General features: G+C 40.4%; 3 protein-coding genes across 4 annotated transcripts in view; 1 reads left to right on the top strand and 2 right to left on the bottom strand.

Annotated features, from left to right (window-relative positions):
* Nucleotides 1-24,445, top strand: part of LOC135461342 (uncharacterized) — a 71,798-nt gene that overhangs the window by 33,954 nt on the left and 13,399 nt on the right. Inside the window, exon 1 of one of the 2 annotated variants that reach the window (XM_064738385.1) lies at nucleotides 23,263-23,466. The exons of the other annotated variant lie outside the window; for it this stretch is intronic. The gene's annotated coding sequence lies outside the window, so the exon portion shown is untranslated. Of the gene's footprint in view, nucleotides 1-23,262; nucleotides 23,467-24,445 lie in introns of those variants that run through there. 2 annotated transcript variants of the gene reach the window in all.
* Nucleotides 8,471-14,113, bottom strand: LOC135482009 (uncharacterized). The gene is made up of 4 exons (XM_064761819.1): nucleotides 13,167-14,113; nucleotides 10,437-12,135; nucleotides 9,556-9,737; nucleotides 8,471-8,970 (listed from the first exon to the last, which is right to left on the bottom strand). The coding sequence occupies exons 1-4, from the start codon at nucleotides 13,374-13,376 to the stop codon at nucleotides 8,656-8,658; spliced, it is 2,406 nt and encodes an 801-aa protein (XP_064617889.1). The 5' UTR covers nucleotides 13,377-14,113; the 3' UTR covers nucleotides 8,471-8,655.
* On the bottom strand, nucleotides 14,334-22,980 carry LOC135482273 (uncharacterized). Its single transcript, XM_064762172.1, has 6 exons — nucleotides 22,926-22,980; nucleotides 19,501-19,805; nucleotides 18,830-19,015; nucleotides 18,475-18,586; nucleotides 16,798-16,937; nucleotides 14,334-15,242 (listed from the first exon to the last, which is right to left on the bottom strand). The coding sequence occupies exons 2-6, from the start codon at nucleotides 19,760-19,762 to the stop codon at nucleotides 15,013-15,015; spliced, it is 930 nt and encodes a 309-aa protein (XP_064618242.1). The 5' UTR covers nucleotides 19,763-19,805; nucleotides 22,926-22,980; the 3' UTR covers nucleotides 14,334-15,012.

Here is a 24,445-nt window from a genome sequence, read left to right as displayed (position 1 = left end):
TACAGGGAAGTGTCAGGTACAGCCATCTTCCACCTACAGGGAGGTGTCAGGTACAGCCATCTTCCACCTACAGGGAAATGTCAGGTACAGCCATCCTTCATTCAGAGGGAGGTTTCAGGTACAGCCATCCTCCACCTACAGGGAAGTGTCAGATACAGCCATCTTTCACCTACAGGGAGGTGTCAGGTACAGCCATCTTCCACCTACAGGGAAGTGTCAGGTACAGCCATCCTCCATCTACAGGGAAGTGTCAGATACAGCCATCTTCCACCTACAGGGAGGTGTCAGCTACAGCCATCTTCCACCTACAGGGAAATGTCAGGTACAGCCATCTTCCACCTACAGGAAAGTGTCAGATACAGCCATCCTCCACCTACAGGGAAGTGTCAGGTACAGCCATCTTCCATCTACAGGGAAGTGTCAGGTACAGCCATCTTCCACACGCAGCAAAGTGTCAGGTACAGCCATCCTCCATACACAGCAAAGTGTCAGGTACAGCCATCTTCCACCTACAGGGAAGTGTCAGGTACAGCCATCTTCCACCTACAGGGAAGTGTCAGGTACAGCCATCTTCCATCTACAGGGAGGTGTCAGGTACAGCCATCTTCCACCCACAAGGAAGTGCCAAGTACAGCCATCCTTCATACACAGGAAAGTGTCAGGTACAGCCATCTTCCACCTACAGGGAAGTGTCAGGTACAGCCATCTTCCACCTACAGGGAAGTGTCAGGTACAGCCATCTTCCATCTACAGGGAAGTGTCAGGTACAGCCATCTTCCACCTACAGGGAAGTGTCGGGTACAGCCATCCTCCATACACAGGAAAGTGTCAGGTACAGCCATCTTCCACCTACAGGGAGGTGTCAGGTACAGCCATCTTCCACCTACAGGAAAATGTCAGGCACAGACATCCTCCACCTACAGGGAAGTGTCAGGTACAGCCATCCTCCATACACAGGAAAGTGTCAGGTACAGCCATCCTCCTCCTACAGGGAAGTGTCAGGTACAGCCACCCTCCACATACAGGGAAATGTCAGGTACAGCCATCTTCCACCTACAGGGAAGTGTCAGGTACAGCCATCCTCCATACACAGGAAAGTGTCGGGTGCAGCCATCTTCCACCTACAGGGAAGTGTCACGTACAACCATCTTCCATCTACAGGGAAGTGTCAGATACAGCCACCCTCCACCTACAGAAAAGTGTCAGGTACAGCCATCTTCCACCTACAGGGAGGTTTCAGGTACAGCCATCCTCCACCTACAGGGAAGTGTCAGATACAGACATCTTTCACCTACAGGGAGGTGTCAGGTACAGCCATCTTCCACCTACAGGGAAGTGTCAGGTACAGCCATCCTCCATCTACAGGGAAGTGTCAGATACAGCCATCTTCCACCTACAGGGAGGTGTCAGCTACAGCCATCTTCCACCTACAGGGAAATGTCAGGTACAGCCATCTTCCACCTACAGGAAAGTGTCAGATACAGCCATCCTCCACCTACAGGGAAGTGTCAGGTACAGCCATCTTCCATCTACAGGGAAGTGTCAGGTACAGCCATCTTCCACACGCAGCAAAGTGTCAGGTACAGCCATCCTCCATCTACAGGGAAGTGTCAGGTACAGCCATCTTCCACACGCAGCAAAGTGTCAGGTACAGCCATCTTCCATCTACAGGGAAGTGTCAGGTACAGCCATCTTCCACACGCAGCAAAGTGTCAGGTACAGCCATCCTCCATACACAGCAAAGTGTCAGGTACAGCCATCTTCCACCTACAGGGAAGTGTCAGGTACAGCCATCTTCCACCTACAGGGAAGTGTCAGGTACAGCCATCTTCCATCTACAGGGAGGTGTCAGGTACAGCCATCTTCCACCCACAAGGAAGTGCCAGGTACAGCCATCCTTCATACACAGGAAAGTGTCAGGTACAGCCATCTTCCACCTACAGGGAAGTGTCAGGTACAGCCATCTTCCACCTACAGGGAAGTGTCAGGTACAGCCATCTTCCACCTACAGGGAAGTGTCGGGTACAGCCATCCTCCATACACAGGAAAGTGTCAGGTACAGCCATCTTCCACCTACAGGGAGGTGTCAGGTACAGCCATCTTCCACCTACAGGAAAATGTCAGGCACAGACATCCTCCACCTACAGGGAAGTGTCAGGTACAGCCATCCTCCATACACAGGAAAGTGTCAGGTACAGCCATCCTCCTCCTACAGGGAAGTGTCAGGTACAGCCACCCTCCACATACAGGGAAATGTCAGGTACAGCCATCTTCCACCTACAGGGAAGTGTCAGGTACAGCCATCCTCCATACACAGGAAAGTGTCGGGTGCAGCCATCTTCCACCTACAGGGAAGTGTCACGTACAACCATCTTCCATCTACAGGGAAGTGTCAGATACAGCCACCCTCCACCTACAGAAAAGTGTCAGGTACAGCCATCTTCCACCTACAGGGAGGTGTCAGGTACAGCCATCTTCCACACGCAGCAAAGTGTCAGGTACAGACACCTTCCACCTACAGGGAAGTGTCAGGTACAGCCATCTTCCACCTACAGGGAGGTGTCAGGTACAGACATCTTCCACCTGCAGGGAGGTGTCAGGTACAGCCATCATCCACACGCAGCAAAGTGTCAGGTACAGACACCTTCCACCTACAGGGAAATGTCAGGTACAGCCATCCTCCACCTACAGGGAAGTGTCAGGTACAGCCATCCTCCACCTACAAGGAAGTGTCAGGTACAGCCATCTTCCACCTACAGGGAGATGTCAGGTACAGCCATCTTCCACCTACAGGAAAATGACAGGTACAGCTATCCTTCATTCACAGGGAGGTGTCAGGTACAGCCATCCTCCACCTACAGGGAAGTGTCAGATACAGCCATCCTCCAACTACAGGGAAGTGTTAGGTACAGTCATCCTCCACCTACAGGGAAATGTCAGGTACAGCCATCTTCCGCCTACAGGGAAGTGTCAGGTACAGCCATCTTCCACCTACAGGGAAGTGTCAGGTACAGCCATCTTCCATACACAGTAAAGTGTCAGATACAGCCATCCTCCACCTACAGGGAAGTGTCACATACAGCCATCCTCGTGGCTGAGTTGGTTATTGCGCTAGCGTAAGTGGGTTTTTTTGGGCTCTGCTCAGTTTCCTCCCACCATAATGCTGGCTACTGTTTAATAAGAAATGTTCTTGAGTGCAGCATTAAACACCTATCAAATCAAATAAATAAATTTGATGAGATTGAACTGCTGTAATCCCATGCAGAGACAGTATGAGCTGTGATTTTTCTGCAATCGAAAAAGCAAATCAACGCAAAGAAAACCATGAACAGTAATCAATAATAAATTCGTTTATTAACAGTATTTTAGGCCATAGGCCCATATACATGCATCTCTGGAAGTTCATAGGCTGGTGGTGTAACTCAGTGTCCGGGCAACAATAGTTTACACACTGTTGACTCTAAGGGACTCTTGGAACTTGGTGCGTCGCTCTAGAGATAGGTAACAGGACTTAGCCAATTCATTAATCAGGCTTAAGGATGCACTTGAGCCTGGGTAGAACAAAACAGTGTGATAGTCTGGACAAATATTTCACTGGTAAATGCTCACGATGAAAGTCCTCATACATTGGGCATACCAAAACCAATTGGAATTGGTCTTCAGCAAGGTATTGATTGCAGACAGAACATTTGTAAATGTGCCAATGTTGACATGCAGGCCAACGGTACCAACTCTCATGCTTGCCAGAGCGCTCATGTTTTTTACGATTTGTGACAAGACTCAAGCATACCTCTTCACCAAATACAATTTTATACATCCTGTACAAACCATATCTTCTGCTAGATGCCAGAGTGGCACTCCACTCTAGCTGGAAATTATCAACAAGACATTGTTTGAGCACTGACAGAAACACTTGTTGGTTCATTATCCCTTGGTTTACCCAAACAAAACAAAACTTAGCTGGAAGAGCTGCTGTTTTACCCCTGTGGCCCATGTATGTTATCCTGTCCCATCAAGATGTAATGGATTATGCTGTTCTTGGGTATCTCGGGTCAGACATGCTTATTATCTTAAGCCAGTACTTGGCACAGCGGATTGCAGTGGAGCAGTACAATGGGTACCGACCAGACTCCCCAAGGGCCATAGCATTCGGAGTACTTTGCCCCATCCTAAGCCACTGTTTACAAACCATGTACTGAACTACATTTTATTCTAGTTGTTTGCATTTTTGGAACCCCCCATATCTCTTCAGCATCACTTTGGCATCAAACAGTTTAAAAAAGCTACTCAACGGCATATCACGTAGGTACTGCATAGTACGTAGTATCTCTGTCAGTGCATACTTTGCAGAATCGACAAAAATGAAAGTTGAACTACAGAGACTAAGAGTGGAAGTAAAAGTTAATCCTAAATATTTGTAATTACTCAATACCTCCCTGTTTCCTATTGAGTCCTGTTTCCTATTGAGTCTTGTTTCCTGTTGAGTCTTGTTTCCTATCGAGTCCTGTTTCCTATTGAGTCCTGTTTCCTATTGAGTCTTGTTTCCCATCGAGTCCTGTTTCCTATTACCCATTTTTTGGAAGCTAGTAACCAACCCCCCAGTACTAGAGTATAAATCACTTTTCCGCCTTTGGTTTCATTGGTTTTAAACCTTCAAGCAGCAAGTACACATGTGCATGTGTTTGTGTGGTAGAAGATCACAACACATCAATCATAAAGAGCATATAGCAGAGCAAACTATTAAAATATTATTTTGCAAATGTGAACTATTACAGCATTATGGCACAAATGTAAACTATTAAAATATTATCTTACAAATGTAAACTATTAAAATATAATGGTACAAAAAAATGAGATTAGTTACAATAATGCATGGTTCTCCCTTTAAAAGTTTTAAAAATATATGCAAATTATGGAATATAACACATGCAGATGCAATAATATTTTAAGACAGATACATATACATATACACAGATGACCTAAGTTTCTAATTGTGAAACATTTACAGCTCAGTGTGTTTTGTAATCCTTCTCTTCAGAGTTTACAAATAAACGCTAAATTCTTAGGTTGTAATAAGTTAATGCCAATATGGATCAACATCAGCCTGATTAATTAAAATATGTGCAACCCACAAGATACACATGTAACCTGTGACTTTCAGGATCCTCCACTAACTAGTTCTTAAAATGTAAAGAAATTAGAGAAAATTGATCCACATACCTAAAGGGATAGCGATGGACGGACATCACCTAGAACGGCCGAATATTGGCATCATCCACAATTAAACGTCCCACATACTAAATGTAAACTGTTTATTTTGATAACTAGTTTTCAAAACATGAGAACATCACGGAAAATATGAGCGTATATTAATTTAATGATAGACTGTAAATATGTACCAATCACAAGCAATTAAAATAGTCAAAGGAAACTATGAGTTTCATGAATCTCCTGTAACAGGGAACCTGACCCAGAAACCAACAGAATAACTACATCTTATATAACACCATAGCTTCTAATATTTTCAGCACTTGTCTATAGGTCTTCACACACTTGGAAAACTATAATGTGTCTTTAAGGGAAACTATAATGCGTCATTCAAGAAAACTATCATGTGTCATTCTTCTAATTATTGGGAGATCTGAGCCACTGATTTTAGCCAATATATACCAGTCTCTAATTGTACCAGGAATATTGAATTTCTTTTCTCTCACATGGTTATACCATCTAATGAACAACATACTCATATCTTTACTTTTCCAAAAGGCTGATAAAGAAATGTAATATTCTGTTTTCAACACTACTAATATCCATCCCCAAAGTTCTAAGAATTAGGGTAATGTATGCAAAAACAAATCATATCATTAATTAATCTACTGACTATTCACCCTGATATCTTTCTTTGTGGAGACTTTCAGCTTCACATGATGTGGTCTTCTTATTGATCTCACAATTCATTAAACAAAAGTAACAAAGACCTGCTAAAACCTAGCTTACAATGTACATTATCAAAATAACAGCTTTACATGTTGATTACCAATATATCTTGGAGACACACTACATGTTATAAATATATAAAAAATACAGTTACATATACATCATCAACTTCATACCATACATGTACATGTTTTGTTTGAACAGCTTTCTATATTATTTTCCCTTGAGCATTGTTTTTACTTTAACAAGGGGTTCTTAAAAAACGATTGGTCCTGCCTGTTTAGATTATTCTTTTTGACTCTGCAGAGACTTTAATTTCACTTTGTGAGACATTCTTCTTCATATGGTCTATACAAATGTAGAAGGTGATATGTCTCTTTGTGAAGTCTAATTCAGTTGACTAATTAGACGTCTTACATTGTAACCATGAATGAACTTAAACAGATAGTGAATCAATGCTGATTGACTGACTGAGATAGGATTTTCTAGGTTAAATCTTCTGGCCTTGAACAGATGTGCCTGAGCCTGGACATCTCTCACATCAGCCAATCAGAAGGGATTCTGGATTCTGTACCCTTTAAGCAAATTATCAAAATCACAGATACTGGTATATCTTTAAAAAATGGTCTAAACAACAAAAACAACAACCAAAAAAAACAACAAGGAAACAAAAAAAAAAAAAACAACACAGTCAAAATAACAGATCAGTTTCATTGATACAATCACTATTGCAAGGACAATCTTTAAAATTTAGTACATAGTTTGAGTAAAATTACCGCTGTTACCTGTCAGTAATTGTGTGTATTGAAGCTTCATACATGTACATATCAGAAACTCTGAAAGCCAACTATATTCCTGTACACCTAGTTGCTTATATACTAAGTTTGTAAGGTTTCAAAGTATATAACAGTTTCCAACAGGCATTCCACAGCAAATCACTGAACTGATGACAAACATAATATATACTGTATACAGACTAACAATTATACTGCAATTTAATCTGGAAACTGTCTTGACCAAACCATTTTGAATCAGAGTCAGAATAGTCCCTGTGTTGACTCTTGTGTCCCTGTGTTGACTCTTGTGTCCCTGTGTTGACTCCTGACAATTATAAAGGGGGTTTCTTTGAGTCAATCTTCAAGAATCTATGTAAAAAAAAAACACATGCACACAACAGTTATATAAGCATCATTCTCTACAACTACATGTATTGTGACAAAGCTCTGACATAATATAGCTGGTTATTCTTTGCGGACCTTAAACAATAAAGGTTCACTATAAAGAAACCACAATGAGGGGCCATGTTCCTGCCAACCGACCTTATTCCCACGTCACAGTATGCCATCTGTCTGACATAATGTACATGCTGGTCAGTTGATCGGGTAATAAAAACTCATGGCACAAAAGTCCTAGTGCACAGCCTGTACAGCAAACATAAGGAATTCATCATGACTACAGGTTGATATTAATTTCAATGGTATTATATATCTAAAGACTGCTATCAGGGCAGTCTTGTCTATATAGCCTATGCCTCTCATATTTATTGATTTATTTATTTATTAGACTGAGATTTACCTGAAAATTACAAGTACAACACTGACAATGCCAGATTTTTCACAGAAAATGGTTATAAAGACTCCTGAAACATTTTTCAGACAGTTATGATCATTTTAAAAAGAGGTACTGATTTCTTGAAAATGAAGATGTTGCCCTGAACAATAAATATATATAATATATGCCCTGCATATATATTCCAGGCTGTGGAAAACAACCCAATTATGCACTGATTGATGCTTTCTGGGAAAGAATTTGTAACATCTTTGGGCACATGAACAGTTCTAAAAGGGGACAGAAAAGGAGCACCACTAAATTTTGATCAAGCAGCTAGAAAGCCTCATGTAAATGTACATCGTTGTTGTTGTAAATCAGATGAGATTTACAGATACTGTAAACAAACAACGTGCAACATGCACTTACAAACTTTTCTGAACGTATCTATTATTTATACAGCCAATATTTAAGTGCTTTGAGCTTGTTTTCTGTCTAAATAAAAGTGGGAACAGTATACATCCACCTTGCCTATAAGCATGTACTTCAGCTGTACCCCAGCTGCACCTCAGATACACCTAAGGCATCATATTTTTTACCTTATATTTACAGGGTACACCTCCACTGAGGTGTACAATAGATTTACTTAAGGTACTAATTTGCATGATTGGCAGCACCTCAGATACTGCTTCAATACATCTCAAATATACCTTAGACACACCTCAGTTCAGATATGCTACACCCCAAAGGTACACCTCAGAAGTACCTCAAGCATATCTCTTGTATACTTATAACAGTAAGGGAATGGACACAAATGGAAATGCTTGGGATATGACACAAATTTCAGAGCTGCTGTTTAACCAGCCATAGCTGCATTTGAGCATACAACAGCATTCATCCAGGACTGTTGGCAAGAGCAAGACATTATTCAAATGAGCATGCTCAAATCAAACAGCGTCTATTCCACCAGCTTTATTTAGCTTCCTGATTAACACTATGCCTTGCATAAGCATAAAAAAATAAAAAAATGGCAACGCATACTTCATCAGCAAAGTGCAGGTGATGAATTCCGTACGTTGTAGAATCTTCCAACAGTTATGGGCTTTCAAAGGTGAAATATAGATCAGATTGCTTCACTGTTTTTACCATTGTTACATACATAGTATTTAGTCAGTCCTCAAGAGCTCTGAGAATATACTGACCTGCATGAAAAACTCCATTGTCTTCTTCATCCAAAACTTCAGGATAATCATGCTGGTTCTGTGCAAAGTCTAGGTCATCACTGCCAACAAAACTGCTGTCCTGTCTGTTGATGGCTCCTCCCCCGACAGCTAGCCCCACCCCCACCTCCTCTAGCACCACCTCTTCCTCCTCCTCCTCCTCCACCTCGTCCTCCTCAGAGTCCATGTCACTTCCACTGCTCTCACCAGCGACTTGACGCTGCATGTTGTTAATCTCCTTGTCATACTTTCCGGATTCCAAATTCTAGGAAATTTGTGAATTTATTAACACATTATTTGGCAACACTGAAGGCTGTTCATGTGCAAAATATTGAACCATTAATGTTACAAAGATGTACTGTATCAAATCGAGAAGTAAACATATGGTTTGTTATGACCTAAATTACATTACTCTCAAGTTCACTTCCACTCAATACCTTTCACTTAAGCTCAATGGGAAAGCACATTTCATATAAACTGGTAAAACAGTTACACCAGTCATACTAGGCCAAATTTAACTTCCAAGTGAAAATTAAGCATATGACTTCCAACTCCTCAAGTGGCAGTTTTACTTACCCTGTATCCGTGGCTCAGTTGGTTAGAGCGCTAGTGCAGCGTAATGACCCAAGAGTCTCTCATAAATGAACTCGCTGTGAGTTCAAGTCCAGCTCATGCTGGCTTCCTCTCCGGCCATACCTGGGAAGGTCTGTCAGCAGCCTGCAGATGGTTGTGGGTTTCCCCCAGGCTCTGCCCAGTTTCCACCTACCATAATGCTGGCCGCCGTCGAATAAGTGAAATATTCTTGAGTATGGTGTAAAACACCAATCAAATAAATAAATAAAATACTTACCCTGTAAAAGTTTGTGATTTGCCATAGCCCATCAAAATTCCCTAAAGCCTTCATCACTCCTTTGTGGGTATCACGCACGTGTTGGTAGTCTTGGTGCTTCCTAGACAATCCACCGTTCTCTATCATATAAGCAACATTGTCATAATTCTTTTTGGCTTCCTTGAAAGCATTTTCAGCTTCATCTGAAACAAAAAAAAACAGCCCCAAACACAAATTACATTTATATTACAGTTTACACATTCTCTGGTAATTTAAGCCTAAATGTAAAGAATTCCTTAGTGCATTTAATTGATACACATGCAAAACATTATCTGACATACATGCAACACATTATCTGATATACACGCAACACATTAACTGATATATATGCAAAACATTATCTGATATACATGCAACACATTAACTGATATACATGCAACACATTAACTGATATACATGCAACACATTAACTGATATACACGCAACACATTAGTTATATTAAAGTATTTCATAATGGTTTCCTCATAAATAGCAACCTGCTGATTGTCTTGGGTTTCCCCCCAGGCTCCGCCCGGTTTCCTCTCACCATAATGCTCACTTGCGTCATATAAGAGAAATATATTTGAGTATGGCAAAGAACAAAAGGTAAATAAATAAGTAAGTCTCCACAAATACTTTGCTTCTTGTCAGCCACCACAATAACACATTATTTAATAATGAATCTAATTTTCTCCAACATTTAAAAAACAAATGCTGTCGTCAACATATCTTTAAACTCTACAAGTGCAATGAATGTGGTGACAGTAATTCTTCAGGAATGCAATGTTTGCCAGCAAGTAACGTGATGGCAAATTATTATTACTGAAAATAGTACAGCCTATCAGAGATTTTCTCAGTCTTACCAGTGAGGTCATTATTGGCCAGTTGTTTTAAGTGCTTGCCCTTGCAGTACTGTATATATCCAAGACGATGCAAAGTGGTTGTTAATTCTACGTGTGGTGGTTGAAAATGACCCTGGAAAATACGAAATGATTTACAGGCGGCTCTGTAAGCTTCGGTGAATTCCTTCAACCGTCTGTAGATATCTGCCATATTTCTCAGTCTGCGAGCCTGAACAAGCTCATCTGGGAAGCCTAGCTCCTTGTCCATGTCCGTGGCATCTCTGTAGTATTTCAAAGCCTTGTGGAACAGTCTCTCGGCTTCAGAAGTATCTGGTGGTTTTTGTGTTGCTATGGAATGATAAACGGCGCCAATGTTGACCAGGTAATTTGGAATGTCTCCATGTTTTCCACCTTTGTCAAGGTTTCTGTTCATCTGCTGTAATGCTTCCTGGTGATACCTCTTGGCGGTTTCAAACTCGTCCAGCTGAGAGTGCACACAACCCATACAGTCTGTCACCCGTGCCCTTTCAGACCAGACATATTCTTCCTTAAGGTACAACAAATGGGCTTTCCTGAAATGATCCAATGCCTCACAAAGTATTGGTTTTGATGAAACCCGATCATCTGCGTATTTTGCATTATCAAGAGCATCTTGACCCATCAACATGTGATAGTCGGCCAAAGCTAGGTTCCTGAATGCAGAGCGGCCCTGCTGCCCATCTTTTACTCTTGGAAGCATAGTTTTCAGGTTGCTTTGAAGCTTCTTTACTCCTCGTACATTATCAAGTATCTTCTCGCTTATCAACTCATGAATCCTGGAATAAAACACAAACAGATCATCCAGAGCATCCTCTTTCTGTTTTGCCAGAGTATGATAGAAATCGGCTTGTCCGAAGTGAGAGCCAACATAGGACCGAACTTTGCTTAAGTGGAACAGGCACTTGACATCTTCAGAAGTGTCTGCCTGCAGATCATATCGTTTCTCTTTCAGAAGCTCAAAAAATTTGTTGAGAAGGACTGAGTTTTCATGGATATATAAACACGCTGAGATGCTGTTTCTATCTAACTGGCTTCCCAGTGTTGTCTTGATGTAGTTGTAGAAATAATTGCAGAATCTTTCTTCGGCATCATTTTTCATCTTTTCATACAAATCTGGCTCTTCATTGCTCTTCTGCTGCAAAAATCGCAGAACAATAGGATGGAAGGTATATAAATAATCTTCTGGGGATATCACAACTGACTTTTGACGTTTGGGCTCAAAGCTCATCACCCTGGTTGATTTGGGAGTTAAATCTCTTTTCATCAATGTCTCGTCATCATCTTCCTCATCCGAGAGCTGAGATTCTTGCAGACTGAAGTTTTTTTCCTCAAATTTTGAGCCATACTCTAACAAATGGTGATTTCTCAGCTGTTTCAAAATATCTTCGGCTTTTTCTTCACGCATATTCATGACAGCTTTTGCCATGCTCCAATCAAAAGACGTCTCAAACACACTGAGCTGAATAAGAGCGCTTTGGCAAATCGGTGACAAAACCTGGAAACTTGCATTTAAACATGCCGTGACTTGTTCTTCCCCAAAGCTTGATCCTGTCGACTTCAGGCGTCGAATCACATCCATTGGCTGGATGTCAGAACGACTCAAATAATCTCCCATGACCTTTATAACTAAAGGACACTGTCCACACAGTTGGACAATTTCCCGACCCTCGTAGTTCTCTATCTGCAAAAAGACAGATTTTTAAGTAGTGCTGAAGGTTAATAATGCCCTCCCACTCACAGAAACAAGCATAAAGTTGATCGTGGTTATAAGGAAATAAAAAAAGTGTCAAGTTGAATGAATCACAGTATCATGTTAAGACAATACCAGGCCCTAAATGTAGCCCTTGAAAATAAACCACAACGACACATACGTAACTTACATAATATAACTTAATAATGTTACATCTACATGAAGTTACACTCAACTTGTCCTAGTGACGCTGCATTCTTGAATGATGCGGAGCAATTTCAAAAGCACATATATGTGCTGTAGTTTCTGCAAACAGGGTCGCACCAAATTACCTCCCTTTGGGGTCACTCTTGTTTAAAAGGTGCACTTTAAAGAGTATGTTGTGGTTAAGTGGGACCTCATAAAATTTCTGGAGGCAAGTTTTCCGAGTAAAACTGGCATAAGATATCTGATAACCTAGTTTTAAAGCAGATTTTAATTTTGTGAACTTATTCGGAAAACTCTATCATAAACATCATGTATTTTTTAAATCCATTCGGAGGTAATTTTAAAATCCTGGCCCAAATTATGTTACAATAAACAAGCTCTTGAACTGAAAACACTGACTTCATTTACAATCTCTCAATACTTCTACGACTCTCAAAGGTTAATATCAAGTTTCATTAAACTCTGTTGTCTAGAAAATATTTGTAACTGTTATGGTATAACCTACACACGTGCTGTGAAACGATGTCCCACTTCCTGTAGCTTCATGCCTCCGAAACTAATGTCATGTAACGTCATAGTCGCTTTCATGTAACAAGGGAGTTAATTCAGAGCAGGCCTACTGATCATCACCGATCAAGCTGGTTGGTAATTTAAGGCCAGGCAAATGCCATGATTATGTTACTCAGATAAAAGTAGACAGCATATGTGAATCTTTACCTGCTAACTGTATCAACAAAAATTTGTTATATTCGACAACAGTAAGCTACTTGTACTTTATCTCTATACAGCAACTGGCAACATGCCTGAACACTTACATCTCCCGCATATCGCTTGAGCAGCTTTTTGGCATCTTCTATTGACAACCTGCCCAGAGTGACTTCCAAGATGCTCCCATCTAAGCGTGTCATGAAGACACTTTCTCCTGGGTCGTCTTCCGAGTCCACCAGTTTTTGTCTGCAGGTGATCAGCAGCTTCACTTGCTGAAATGTAATGCCAAAAATTTGGAAAATACAAGAGTTCAGCATTATTTTTCCCAATATTCCTCCTGGAATAACAAATTACTGTATTTCACAGAAAGTTTGGTCTGTATAATTGCACATAATACAAAGTTTGGCCTGTAAAATGCGCAATTAGGATAATTTTGATACCAATATTAACGCCTTTCTGGGAAGAAATTAATCAAATTTCACAAAAAAATCTCTTAAGTGGCCATATAAAGTGGATCAATCAATAGGAATCCGGTCAATTGTGTCACTTTATGTTTTACAGATTTCTGGGACCCATATAGAACCCATATGGTTTCATTAAGGATAGTGTCTGCTTCATATTGTTACTGACATACTTCTACCAGATCCATAACCTCCTAATATGTTGATTTGATTGATTGATTGATTGACTTACTTGCAGTGATTTAAGGTTTTTTTCACTTTGTATATCATAGTGGTCAGGCTTATGAGTGGAGAAAAGCAGAGTGCCCACAGGGTAAGTGGTACCACTGATCTTAACCAGAGGTAACTGAGACACCTCCTGACTTAAAGATATAACCAAAGGCAAACATCAGTGCAAACATGTGTGCCAACATCAGAGCAAACATCAGTGCAAACATGAGCGCAAACATCAGTGCAATCATCGGGGCAAACATCAGCGCAAATATCAGTGCAATCAACTCTGCAAAGATCAGTACAAACATCAGTGTAATCAGCAGGGCAAACATCAGTACAAATATCAGGGCAAACATCAGTGCAATCATCAGGGCAAACATCAGTGCAATCATCAGGACAAACATCAGTGCAAGCATGAGAGCAAACATCTGTGCAAACATCAGTGCAATCATGTAGGCAAATATCAGTGCAAACATGAGGGCAAACATCAGCGCAAGCATGAGGGCAAACATGAGGGCAAACATCAGTGCAGTCATGTAGGCAAACATCAGTGCAAATATCATGGCAAACATCAGTGCAATCATCAGGGCAAACATCAGTGCAATCATCAGGGCAAACATCAGTGCAAACATGAGGGCAAACATCAGTGCAAACATGAGGACAAACATCTGTGCAAACATCAGTGCAATCATGTAGGCAAACATGAGCGCAATCATCAGTGCAAACATCAGGCTCATATTTATCACACATCTTAAGCCTTAAAGGATACATGGAAGGATATCTAAAACAAAAATTATGTTTCTAAGCCAAATGAAGAAAATTATACCCCAATTTCTTTTTGTTGTTTTGGCTTTTTGAATGTTCACCTGCAAATTACTGCTCTACTTTATGCATATTTTCCGTCAATGGTCAGATTTTTTATGTCACCGTTGCTCTTCCTCAGAGCGTGATGAACACCCCCACATTCTCCATCCACCCCCAAAGTGGCCTGAGTCCAGGGAACCTCAATCGCTATAGTGATGAAACTGCCACTGTCAAACTCCTCCATTAAACAGTCGTAGATTCTTGCTTCACACTGATACGGTTATATGCTGAATAACAGTATTCCATGGTTTATAAATTTACATTGGTTTCTGTTCACTTGCATTGCACATGATTTATTGTCAGCTGGCTGCTAGCCCTGCATACAGTGTAAGCAAGGTGACATGTGCTCAGACTCTGCATGGCCTCGCCGGGCCAGCTTAGCACGTCCTATGGGGGCAAGTCAACATTTACTCTTTCATCTCATGATAATATATTTGTAATTTTGAAAAAAATAATGGTCATAGTAAATGTTGAGTTTCTTAGGAGAAAAAAGTTGCAAACATCTGATCAGTAGGTGACAGAAATGACTTGATGGTCCGCCAATACACACCTTGTTTGTTTCCATCTTCAGAAGTTCTCGGAGGGCATTGTGAAAATCTACATTCCGCGATACATCATCAAGGTTGTCCAGAAACAGAATTACATCTGGATAAAAACACAAGTACAGGTAAATAATTATTTCCAATGAAATCCTATTCTGTCACACTGAGTAACCATTAATTATAAGAGGGTTATAATCAAGTTTATGTCCCGAGAATGACAGTGCCCGATAACTGTAACATTAATGGTTCTTACTTACCTAGGTTTTATTCATTTGATTACAGTTTTAGGCCATACTGAAGAATGTTATATCATGAGACGGGCGGCGAGAGAAAATTGGGAAGAGCCTGAGAGAAACAATCTGTAGGTTGCTGACGGATCTTCCCATGTACGAAAGAGAGGAAGCAAGCATGAGCTGGACTTGAACTCACAGCGATCGCATTGGGGAGAGTCTCGTATGTCAATGTGCTGTGTTAGCATGCTAACCTGGTGTTGTACATTTGTCGGTGAATATGTCCTACACCTGGCAAGGTGTGATTGTTTTCTTATGATTTGGGCAATTTTTACCTGGAATACCCAACCATCTTGTCATTTAATTTTTTTGATTACAGCATTACATAAGCAATATCTCTATAGCAGACATCAAGAAACTGGCACTCTGGCTACTGTGATGTGACACATGAACACTTCTACATACATGTATCTATGGCCAAAATAGAAGTATAGGTAAACTGGCAAACCAATCGGAGATGTTAAGGCTGGGCACAAAGTTCATACCTACATGTATCTATATAATAGACAACAGGGAAATGACAATCTTTACCGCGGCAAACATGAAAATAAATGAATGTCAATTGTTACAAATCGTCATCTCTGTCTCTGTGTTTCCATAAAAAAATTAAGACTATATGTGGAAAGGAATCTGAGTAGTTGCCTGGACTCAAGCTTCAAACCTGTCTATGGCAGATAATATTGAAATGGCAATATCTATGCTTGGAGTTTTACGTGATACGTAACAATTTTTCAGTAGTATGAAAACTAGGGGTCATTCAATGTGTGTATACTGTGTCTTCTTGTGGTAGGGCGAGCCCATGCAACCAAAGTGCTGCCGCCGAAGAATCATACCGAAGACACCAGACATGACACACAACCCTGTTACATAAAACTGCCACCAGGTCAACCTGTTCAAGCAAGCAGTAGCAAGTCAATTTTTAAACAATGATTTATTTGGTTAATCTGATTGGTGTAACGCGCCCAGCACTATGGCGGGAGGAATATATGATGATCTGCAGGTAGCTGGCAGACCTTCTCACGTGCAGCTAGAGATGGACCAGCACGAGCAGGACTTGAGCTCACAGCAACCGCATTATTGACGGTCTCTTTGTTCACTGTGTCGTGCTGGCGTGCTAATTCTTCAGCCACGGAGGCTCCCCTTTTTGGTGTGACACCAGGTATCGCAACTTTCAGGTGGATGTCCTAAACACTAGACCAATGGCAATCTGGATACTATCATGGCAACTCCAGCAATTAAATGTCATGACACACTGTCACCTCTGTATCTGTGAATCCACAAAAAGTTAAACCTCCACAAATTTGTCATTTTGTTGAATTCTTCAAGTCAGTATAATACAATCATGAACAGAGCTTAAGCATCACAAACCCTTTTGCAAGTCCTTCAGTTTTTCTTCAACAGCCATTTTCAGATAATTCTCAGTGTGCTTCTGTGGAATGTAACCTTGAATCTCAGCTGACAAGCCACTCAGAACAGAGTGATAGAAATCAGCCACAGTGTTCTGGCCTCTGAAAAAGAACATCACTTTTCAAAGTTTTGTATAAAAATAAAAATGTTACTAAAGATGATCTCTGTATGGGGTCTGCCAATCAACAGGTAGGCAACATATATTTTAACATCTCATGAACTCATGTAAAACACAGAAAAGTGGAATAAAAAAGAAAACAAAAAACGGTGAAATTTGGTGATCAAACATCAGGAAATCTACCTTAATACATGTACTCTGATACATAGTGGCCTTGACCTTGTGACTTCACAGCAGTATAAGTACATTGCAGAGTGAACAAACATCAGAAAATCAATCTTAATAATGAGTGAGTGAGTGCTTGGGGTTTAACGTCGTACTCAACAATTTTTCAGTCATATGACGACGAAGGAATCATTAGGGTGCATGTACGTGTAATGTGCCTCCTTGTTGCAGGACGGATTTCCACCGCTCTTTTATTTAGTGCTGCTTCACTGAGACGACTTACCGAAGGCAAGTCAGCCGCCCCACCCGAACCATTATACTGATACGGGTGTCAACCAGTCATTGCACTATCCCCTTCATGCTGAACGCCAAGCGAGGAAGTTACAACTTCCTCTTTTAAAGTCTTAGGTGTGACCCGATCAAGGATTGATCCTGGATCTACTGGTCCCGAAGCGGACGCTCTACCAACTGTGCTATCCGGGCCGGTATCTTAATAATGTACTCTGATACATAGTGGCCTTGACCTTGTGACATCACAACAGTATAGGTTCACGGAAGGGTTAAAAAACATCAGAAAATCAACCTTAATACATGCACTTTGATACATAGTGGCCTTGACCTTGTGACATCACAACAGTATAAGTACATGGCATAGTTAACAAACATCAGAAAATCAATCTTAATAATCTACTCTGATACACAGTGGCCTTGTGACATGACAGCAGTATAGGTTCACTTCAGGCCTATGCTTTGATTTGGCTGTACAAACAGCACAGTCCTCAAGATACTTTTACAACAAATATCGGACTTCACGCAATACCAATGTGCTGTTTTACACGTGGTAAAACAACACAAGATGGTGTACAGCCAATACATGCATGAGGAAATATGGATCAGATATGATTATCTGTTATTTCTATATTTCAGCCAACTAAAATAGCTTACTGAGTGTACATGCGTGAAAAATAATCTGGGGAACAACAGTGTGATGTCGCAACTATCGTTATATTTGTGAGAAATCCTTCCAACAGTGAATGGAAATGGTCAAGAAAAATAAACTTTTTGTTACAAAATCACCCTCACCATGTGAATCAATTATCAGACGCTGAACCCTGTGTCTATGTGCCACACACTCTATGATGGACAGGTGCAAATTGACATTGCCCCACATTATATTTGGGAGGGGGACAATTATTCTCCAGCAGCTAGACTTTAAATGGCCAGTTTACCAAACATAATTTGCTGGCCTTTAAAACTAAAGTATAGAAAAAACAGAAAATAAAACCCAGCCAGCACAGAGTACATGTAGGACTTATCGGCCACAATCATGCATGAGACTGCTAATAGCAACATACCTCAAGCTTAATGTCTTCTTGACAAATATTTCGGACTTTTGTCTGAGTCTGTAGCACACCTCTGTAGCCAAGCTTGTTTTGCCCATCCCAGCTAAGCCACAAATACAGACCCCTACCGAAAAAACATGTAACAGTGTTTGACTGTTTCAGAACAAGCTTGTTACTAAGAAAAATCATATTTTGAATTACTTAATAAGTATTCATTGGCCTCCTCAAGAATTCTTTACACATAATGAAACTAAAGCCGTGACATTTAAAGGTGAAGGAAACCAAAGCTTCATAAATGTGTACAGCAGTATTCACTTTAAACAAGTTCTCATCATTGACATTAGTACTTTACATTCACATCATATACCTTGAATTTGAGAAGATTCTTCCTTCAAAAAATGGCATATCTTCTTTAACTCTTCTCTTCTTCCGACAAAGTTTTCATCTTTGGATATTCCATGCAGTCGCATCTCCTCCTTTTTAGCTTTAAATTTTTGCAGGTACTCACTGATGATGTCCTGCAGCCTCTCACAAGTTGGTCCAATAAAGTTTTCTACACATGTAGACACAGAGAAAGTACACACATGGTGTAGTAAGCCAAACAATTCAATTAATTCCATCAATATTTTTTCTTACACTATTGAAAAATAAATACATCCACTGCTTCAGTGTTCAAATGTCTTTTTCACATCAATATATATACATAACTCTATCAATAATTGAAAGACAAGGACAATGAGAAACCTGGGGTAGATCGCCTGGTAAATATGACTTTTCATTTTGGTGATGAAAGTCATATTTTTCCACTAGCATATGATCCTAAATTCTACACAAACCTCAAAATATGTTTTTATCATCAACAGAACTTAAATGATTTTGAAACTTAGTCACGAATAAAATTTTAGGAAACTTTCAATAGGCAGATATATCCCAGTCCAACCACCTCATCCACAGAGACTGAAGATATATTACATGCACATTCTCTGTCCTTACAATAAGAAAACAGTGAAATGCATTCTTACAGATTTTGAGTTTTACCTGTGTGTTTAGCAACATTTTCCAAAAACTTCAGTAGCTCCTCCTGTCTCCCCTTAAACTTGTCATGCAGAAGTTTGAAAAAACTGTTCCAGTCCTTCACACTCTCAATGTCTTCTGTTTCCAGCTTGTCCTTGGACAGGATCTTCATCTCATAGAAATCTTCATTCCTTAACTTGGCACTCATCTCACTGAAAAGCTCAGCATAATCAACCTCCAGGCAATGAGAATCCAAACATTCTGCTACTTCTGAACTCCCCGCCATATTTAAACACACTCTCTATAACTCAGGAAGGACCAGAGGTTAGCTGAAACACACAAGGGGCATGAATTCTGGTAATATTCCGTACATGCATTGCTTATATATGCCTGTAAATCAAATTAGCAGTATTAGAGATTTAATTACAGGAAATGATGATCCATTTTTAAAAGATTTACTAGTCTTATTCTTGTCAAGAATTTGTGCTTATACTGTCTGTGGTTATGTATGCTGAATGCGGGTGGTGAATTAATATTCATACTGAACTGAATTCAACTTCTGGGCCATTGGTGCAAATTGAACACCTCAAGTTTACAAACTCCAAGTTATGCGACGATGTAAGTATACACTAAATAATCAACACAAAAGGGCTTGTTGGGAAACAGCCTGCCATGCAGCTAGCCAGTCAGTCAGCCAAATGGTCATACTAACAAAGCCTTATCATAATGCGACTTTTTTTCTGGGACTGACAGAAAACAAATGTATACAATATGTATAAAACAGAGGCCTTACCAAGAAATATAAACTATGCCTAAAAATGAATTTTTTTTTTCCACATTTTTGGCATATCTTTCTTAATTTCACTTAAACATGCTCATCTTTTTACAGATGGCCCACCTTTTCATGTATCCTTTAAGTTGCTTTTTGGAAAGGTATATGGAAATTTAATTACAACACAGAATGAAGATAAAAATAGAGATAGAGATCCTTCACTTTGACGTACGACTGCACAGATTACACACACGTAGACCTGTCTTGTGTTTCCAGATCATCAAATGCCCCATCAATACATTTTTTAAATTACCAGTATCATTTTTAAATCACAGGATGTGACTTTGTCTCATCACAGATCACCGCATTAACAACGCCTGGCTGGAAAAAGTTTTTGGACTTGTTGATTGAGATCAGGTTACATTTATTTTTTTATTTGATTGATTGGTGTTTTATGCAATTAATGCTCAAGAATACTTCACTTATATGACGGGGGCCAGCATTATGGTGGGAGGAAACTGGACCATCCGCAGGTTGCTGGCAGATCTTCCTGGCACATATGGCCAGAGAGAAAGCCAGCACAGGCTCCTGGGCCCTGGCGCCATGTTGATGTGCTAAGCACCTCGGTCACAGAGGCCCCAGCTAAACTATAAGCTGCAATAGGGGGGTTTTAAGTTGGAAGTCTGCTGTCATCAAAGGTAAAAAACAGTCCTACTGTGTCACGTGAATGGTGAAAAATGTAAGGCAAACTTTGTTGACCTTAATTTACCATTCACCTGTCCCACTTTCCCAGTGGCATAAATCACACCCCCTATTTTTTAGGAACTTCTCAAGTTCACAAACACTCAGATTCTCAATCTTCTCCATAATTCCTCCACTCTAAATTACTTTTCATGACACTTTTTTCAAATGTCCATTTTATCACGAACGTGATCAAACATAGTTGCAAACGTTTTTGACAGGTCACATGATACAGTTGGATTTTTCTACTTTCTACCTTTTTTTCTGCCTTTTCCTCTGTTATAATGTATAATGGGTAACAAGTAAGCTAGCTATAAGGAAACCTACTCTTTGAGTCCTACTGTCATGCCGGTCAGAGTCTTCGGCAACTCGGCCATTCGTGTGCTTTCCGGTCTAGTCACGTACAGTGTATATACTAGGATGTAAAGTGAATTGAGATGAACCATTCAATCAATATCTCCAGACAAGTCCACATCTAGCTAGGTCTATATACTGAAAACATCACATATAGTGTAGCGTAAGAAGCTGGAGTGTCAGTGCCCCCACCCTTTCAAAAGTCAACATATATTCTCTCTCACCCCCATGCCTACCCCTACCCTATAAAAATACACCACAGTGACTGTTCAATGGTTTCCCTTACTCTTTTGAATCATATGGGTCTGCCAGGAGCCTGCGGATGGTCGTGGGTTTCTGCTGGGCTCTGCTCAGTTTCCTCCCACCATAATGCTGGCCACCATCGTGTAAGTGAAATATTCTTGAGTACGGCATAAAATACCAATCAAATAAATAAAATGAATCGGATGTTAAAACATTTCTTCAAATAACTTCACAAAGATTAACGCACTACATGTAATTTTACTGGTCAGATATTTTCATCTGGGGAATGCAATCATATGTCATCAGTGAAAACTGATATCTGAAATTTTGTAACTGGCAGTCAGGCTATGCAAGTAAACATATGGGGCACAATTTGTCACTTTCTGATTTACCTACATCATTTATGTAACTGTGAGAATTTCTTTCTTCGGGAGTCAAGCATTGCCAAACACAAACCATTGCATTCACTGCTCCGATTTACCAAAATTAGGTTGAGTATTACAGGTTTGCTCTTTCCAGAGTCAGAGGAAGATTCATTTCATCCACTTTGTTACAGCACATTCATCTTCACAAAGTGATCAAATGTAGGGTCCTAAAAATCTAATAATGGCACCTTTTAAAACCTGACGTTTTGCAGCCGATAGATACACATTAGTTGGACCTACCGTTTAATACAACTAGTCAGTGCGGCTTAGAACTGCATTGTTAGATCTACAATTAACCCACATTCGTTATAGTCCTGCAACTGCACTGTGCAATAACCACACCTCTTTTACACCAATATAAATTCTAGTTTTCTCTTAAAAGAATCTCAAACACATGTACGGCTATACACAGGAGCCAAGGGCTTCCGGGACCTTTTCAATCCCTGGACCCTCGCCTCCTTGGTTGGGACAGTGCACATAAACCCCACCTCCCCACTTTTCATCTGCTTCCAATGTCTGACATTCATAACTATACATGTATAATATAGGCAAAAGAAAAGAATCTGGCCCCAAATACATCATCAGCAGGGTAGGGTTAAATTTGACATTGTTTTAACTTAATTCAATTCAAAACAAATTAATGCATTAATCTAATTCAAATATAAGCACAAGTATAAAACAATGAGTTAAGATCTGGCCTCTGGCCTTAATCCCAAGTAAGCGTCAGAGTGACAACTTTGTGTGTAAATTTTGCGACATCATGATCAACTCGATCTGACCCCACGAGAAGGTCTATCCAACCACTGTTTCTGTCAACAGGCCTTGGTCTACGTAGATATGTTTAAGAATTAAGGCTCTCCCAATTACAGCTCTAGACTACCTGTGAAAGTTAATGACGCCAAAATAACCCTTACTGGTACTGTGTTTTCCGCCAAGTTCTGGTTTGTTGCCTAGGAAAATGCTCGATAGATGTCCCAGACCCGGATGTACAGGAGGGTCAGGAGAGAGGGTGTTCACAGTGAAAACTCTATGTTAGTTTTAAGCGGTGTTATTTTATAATATACCATTCCATTCAGTATTCTTGTTTATATGTAACTTTCTAATGTCTGCGAAGTTCGTTTACCGGAAAAAAGCGAAATCTATGGAATGGCCCGAGACATGAGGACACGAACTCCATTCATCGAGACCCTCTTCATCGAAAATGAAACTAAATCGCCACTTGCGAGTGGGCGCCATTTTAAGTATTTCAAGTCGGATTGAGTCTGTAGCTGGGTAGGTTTGATCACAAATTTCTAGTTTTTGTCAATAATTACAAGTAAACTGAATTTCCTGCAGAGTGTATCACTACAACTTCTGCTGACTGCACAGTTTATGGTAGGCCTGCACCACTGACGCCAGCCCAGAGAGGAGTTGGAAGTAGGCCTACTCACCTGGGGTAGAGCTCCTGCTGTCAAGGTACAGTGTATGACATTCAGACTTGGATGCTCGATTCCTTGCCTTGTAATTATTGAATTTACAAATTATTGATCGAGTGTAACCATGCCATCCCAATAACAGACGTCCTTTCTATGAAACATCAGTTGCGGAATGTAAGTCTGTATCGACCAAGACGATGTTGAGGGGGAATTTCTGCTTCTCGTGTGTTGGATCGACGCCTGCCTCTATCGAGCGTGATAGTTCTTTGGCAGCACTTTAGCAGCATATTTACCCGCCCGGCCTCAACATGTATGCACACAGCTAACAACACTCAAGCTCATCTGTCTAGCTCCAGCGTGAGAAACTGACCAACAACAACAACAAAAAACAAAAAAAAAAAAAACACCCCTGTATGTCGAGCTCCAGCGTGAGAAACTGACAAACAATCAAACACACCCATTAAACTTCACTTTGAGAAACTGATAAGCAAACCAAACACACACTGTCCAGCACCACCTTTGAGAAACTTGACAAAAAAATTAAACATACCACTCCAGCACCTTGAGAAAGGGAACACGACTTTCAAGAATTAAACAGGCCCCACTACGTACAGCACCATATATCTTGACCAGGGTGTACTGAGGAGATGAATGTGGTTTGGGCCAAAACGGTATGCTGCTGTCTGTGAAACAGTTGTTGAATATTACATGGTTTGTAAATCAATTAATTTTTGCTCTGGTGATCCATAAAGGATACACACCTATCCCACTACCCTGTGTAAAATAGCCATTTGGTTACATGTAACTCAATCATTGTAAACAATTTCCAAATGATGTCGTATGCAGTAGTTCTGTGTTATCATATGTCACTTCATGGAGACTACATCACAGCTTAGGCCCGCAATCTGATGGCAACGTGTTTCATTGGATAAAATTCTTTAGATGGCTGCCTCGATTCACACCAGCCATTTGTGCAGTATTGACATTTTGTTCAACATGGTGTTTGGTGAAATCTCATC

The sequence above is a fragment of the Liolophura sinensis genome, chromosome 1, assembly GCF_032854445.1.
Source record: "Liolophura sinensis isolate JHLJ2023 chromosome 1, CUHK_Ljap_v2, whole genome shotgun sequence".
Taxonomy (NCBI): Eukaryota; Metazoa; Mollusca; class Polyplacophora; order Chitonida; family Chitonidae; genus Liolophura; species Liolophura sinensis.
The sequence above is the reverse complement of the archived record's forward strand: the minus strand, read 5'-3'. Positions and strand labels throughout refer to the sequence as shown.

Coding starts and splice junctions, on each gene's coding strand:
- LOC135482009 (XM_064761819.1), bottom strand. CDS start 13,376: ATGCTGAACTCTTGTATTTTCCAAATTTTTGGCATTACATTTCAGCAA. Junction 12,136..13,166: donor TCAAGCGATATGCGGGAGAT/GTAAGTGTTCAG, acceptor GTCTTTTTGCAG/ATAGAGAACTACGAGGGTCG. Junction 8,971..9,555: donor AAATCACAAACTTTTACAGG/GTAAGTATTTTA, acceptor CAAATTTCCTAG/AATTTGGAATCCGGAAAGTA.
- LOC135482273 (XM_064762172.1), bottom strand. CDS start 19,762: ATGGCGGGGAGTTCAGAAGTAGCAGAATGTTTGGATTCTCATTGCCTG. Junction 19,016..19,500: donor AAATGTTGCTAAACACACAG/GTAAAACTCAAA, acceptor CTACATGTGTAG/AAAACTTTATTGGACCAACT. Junction 15,243..16,797: donor ACTGAAGGACTTGCAAAAGG/GTTTGTGATGCT, acceptor GTTTTTATCCAG/ATGTAATTCTGTTTCTGGAC.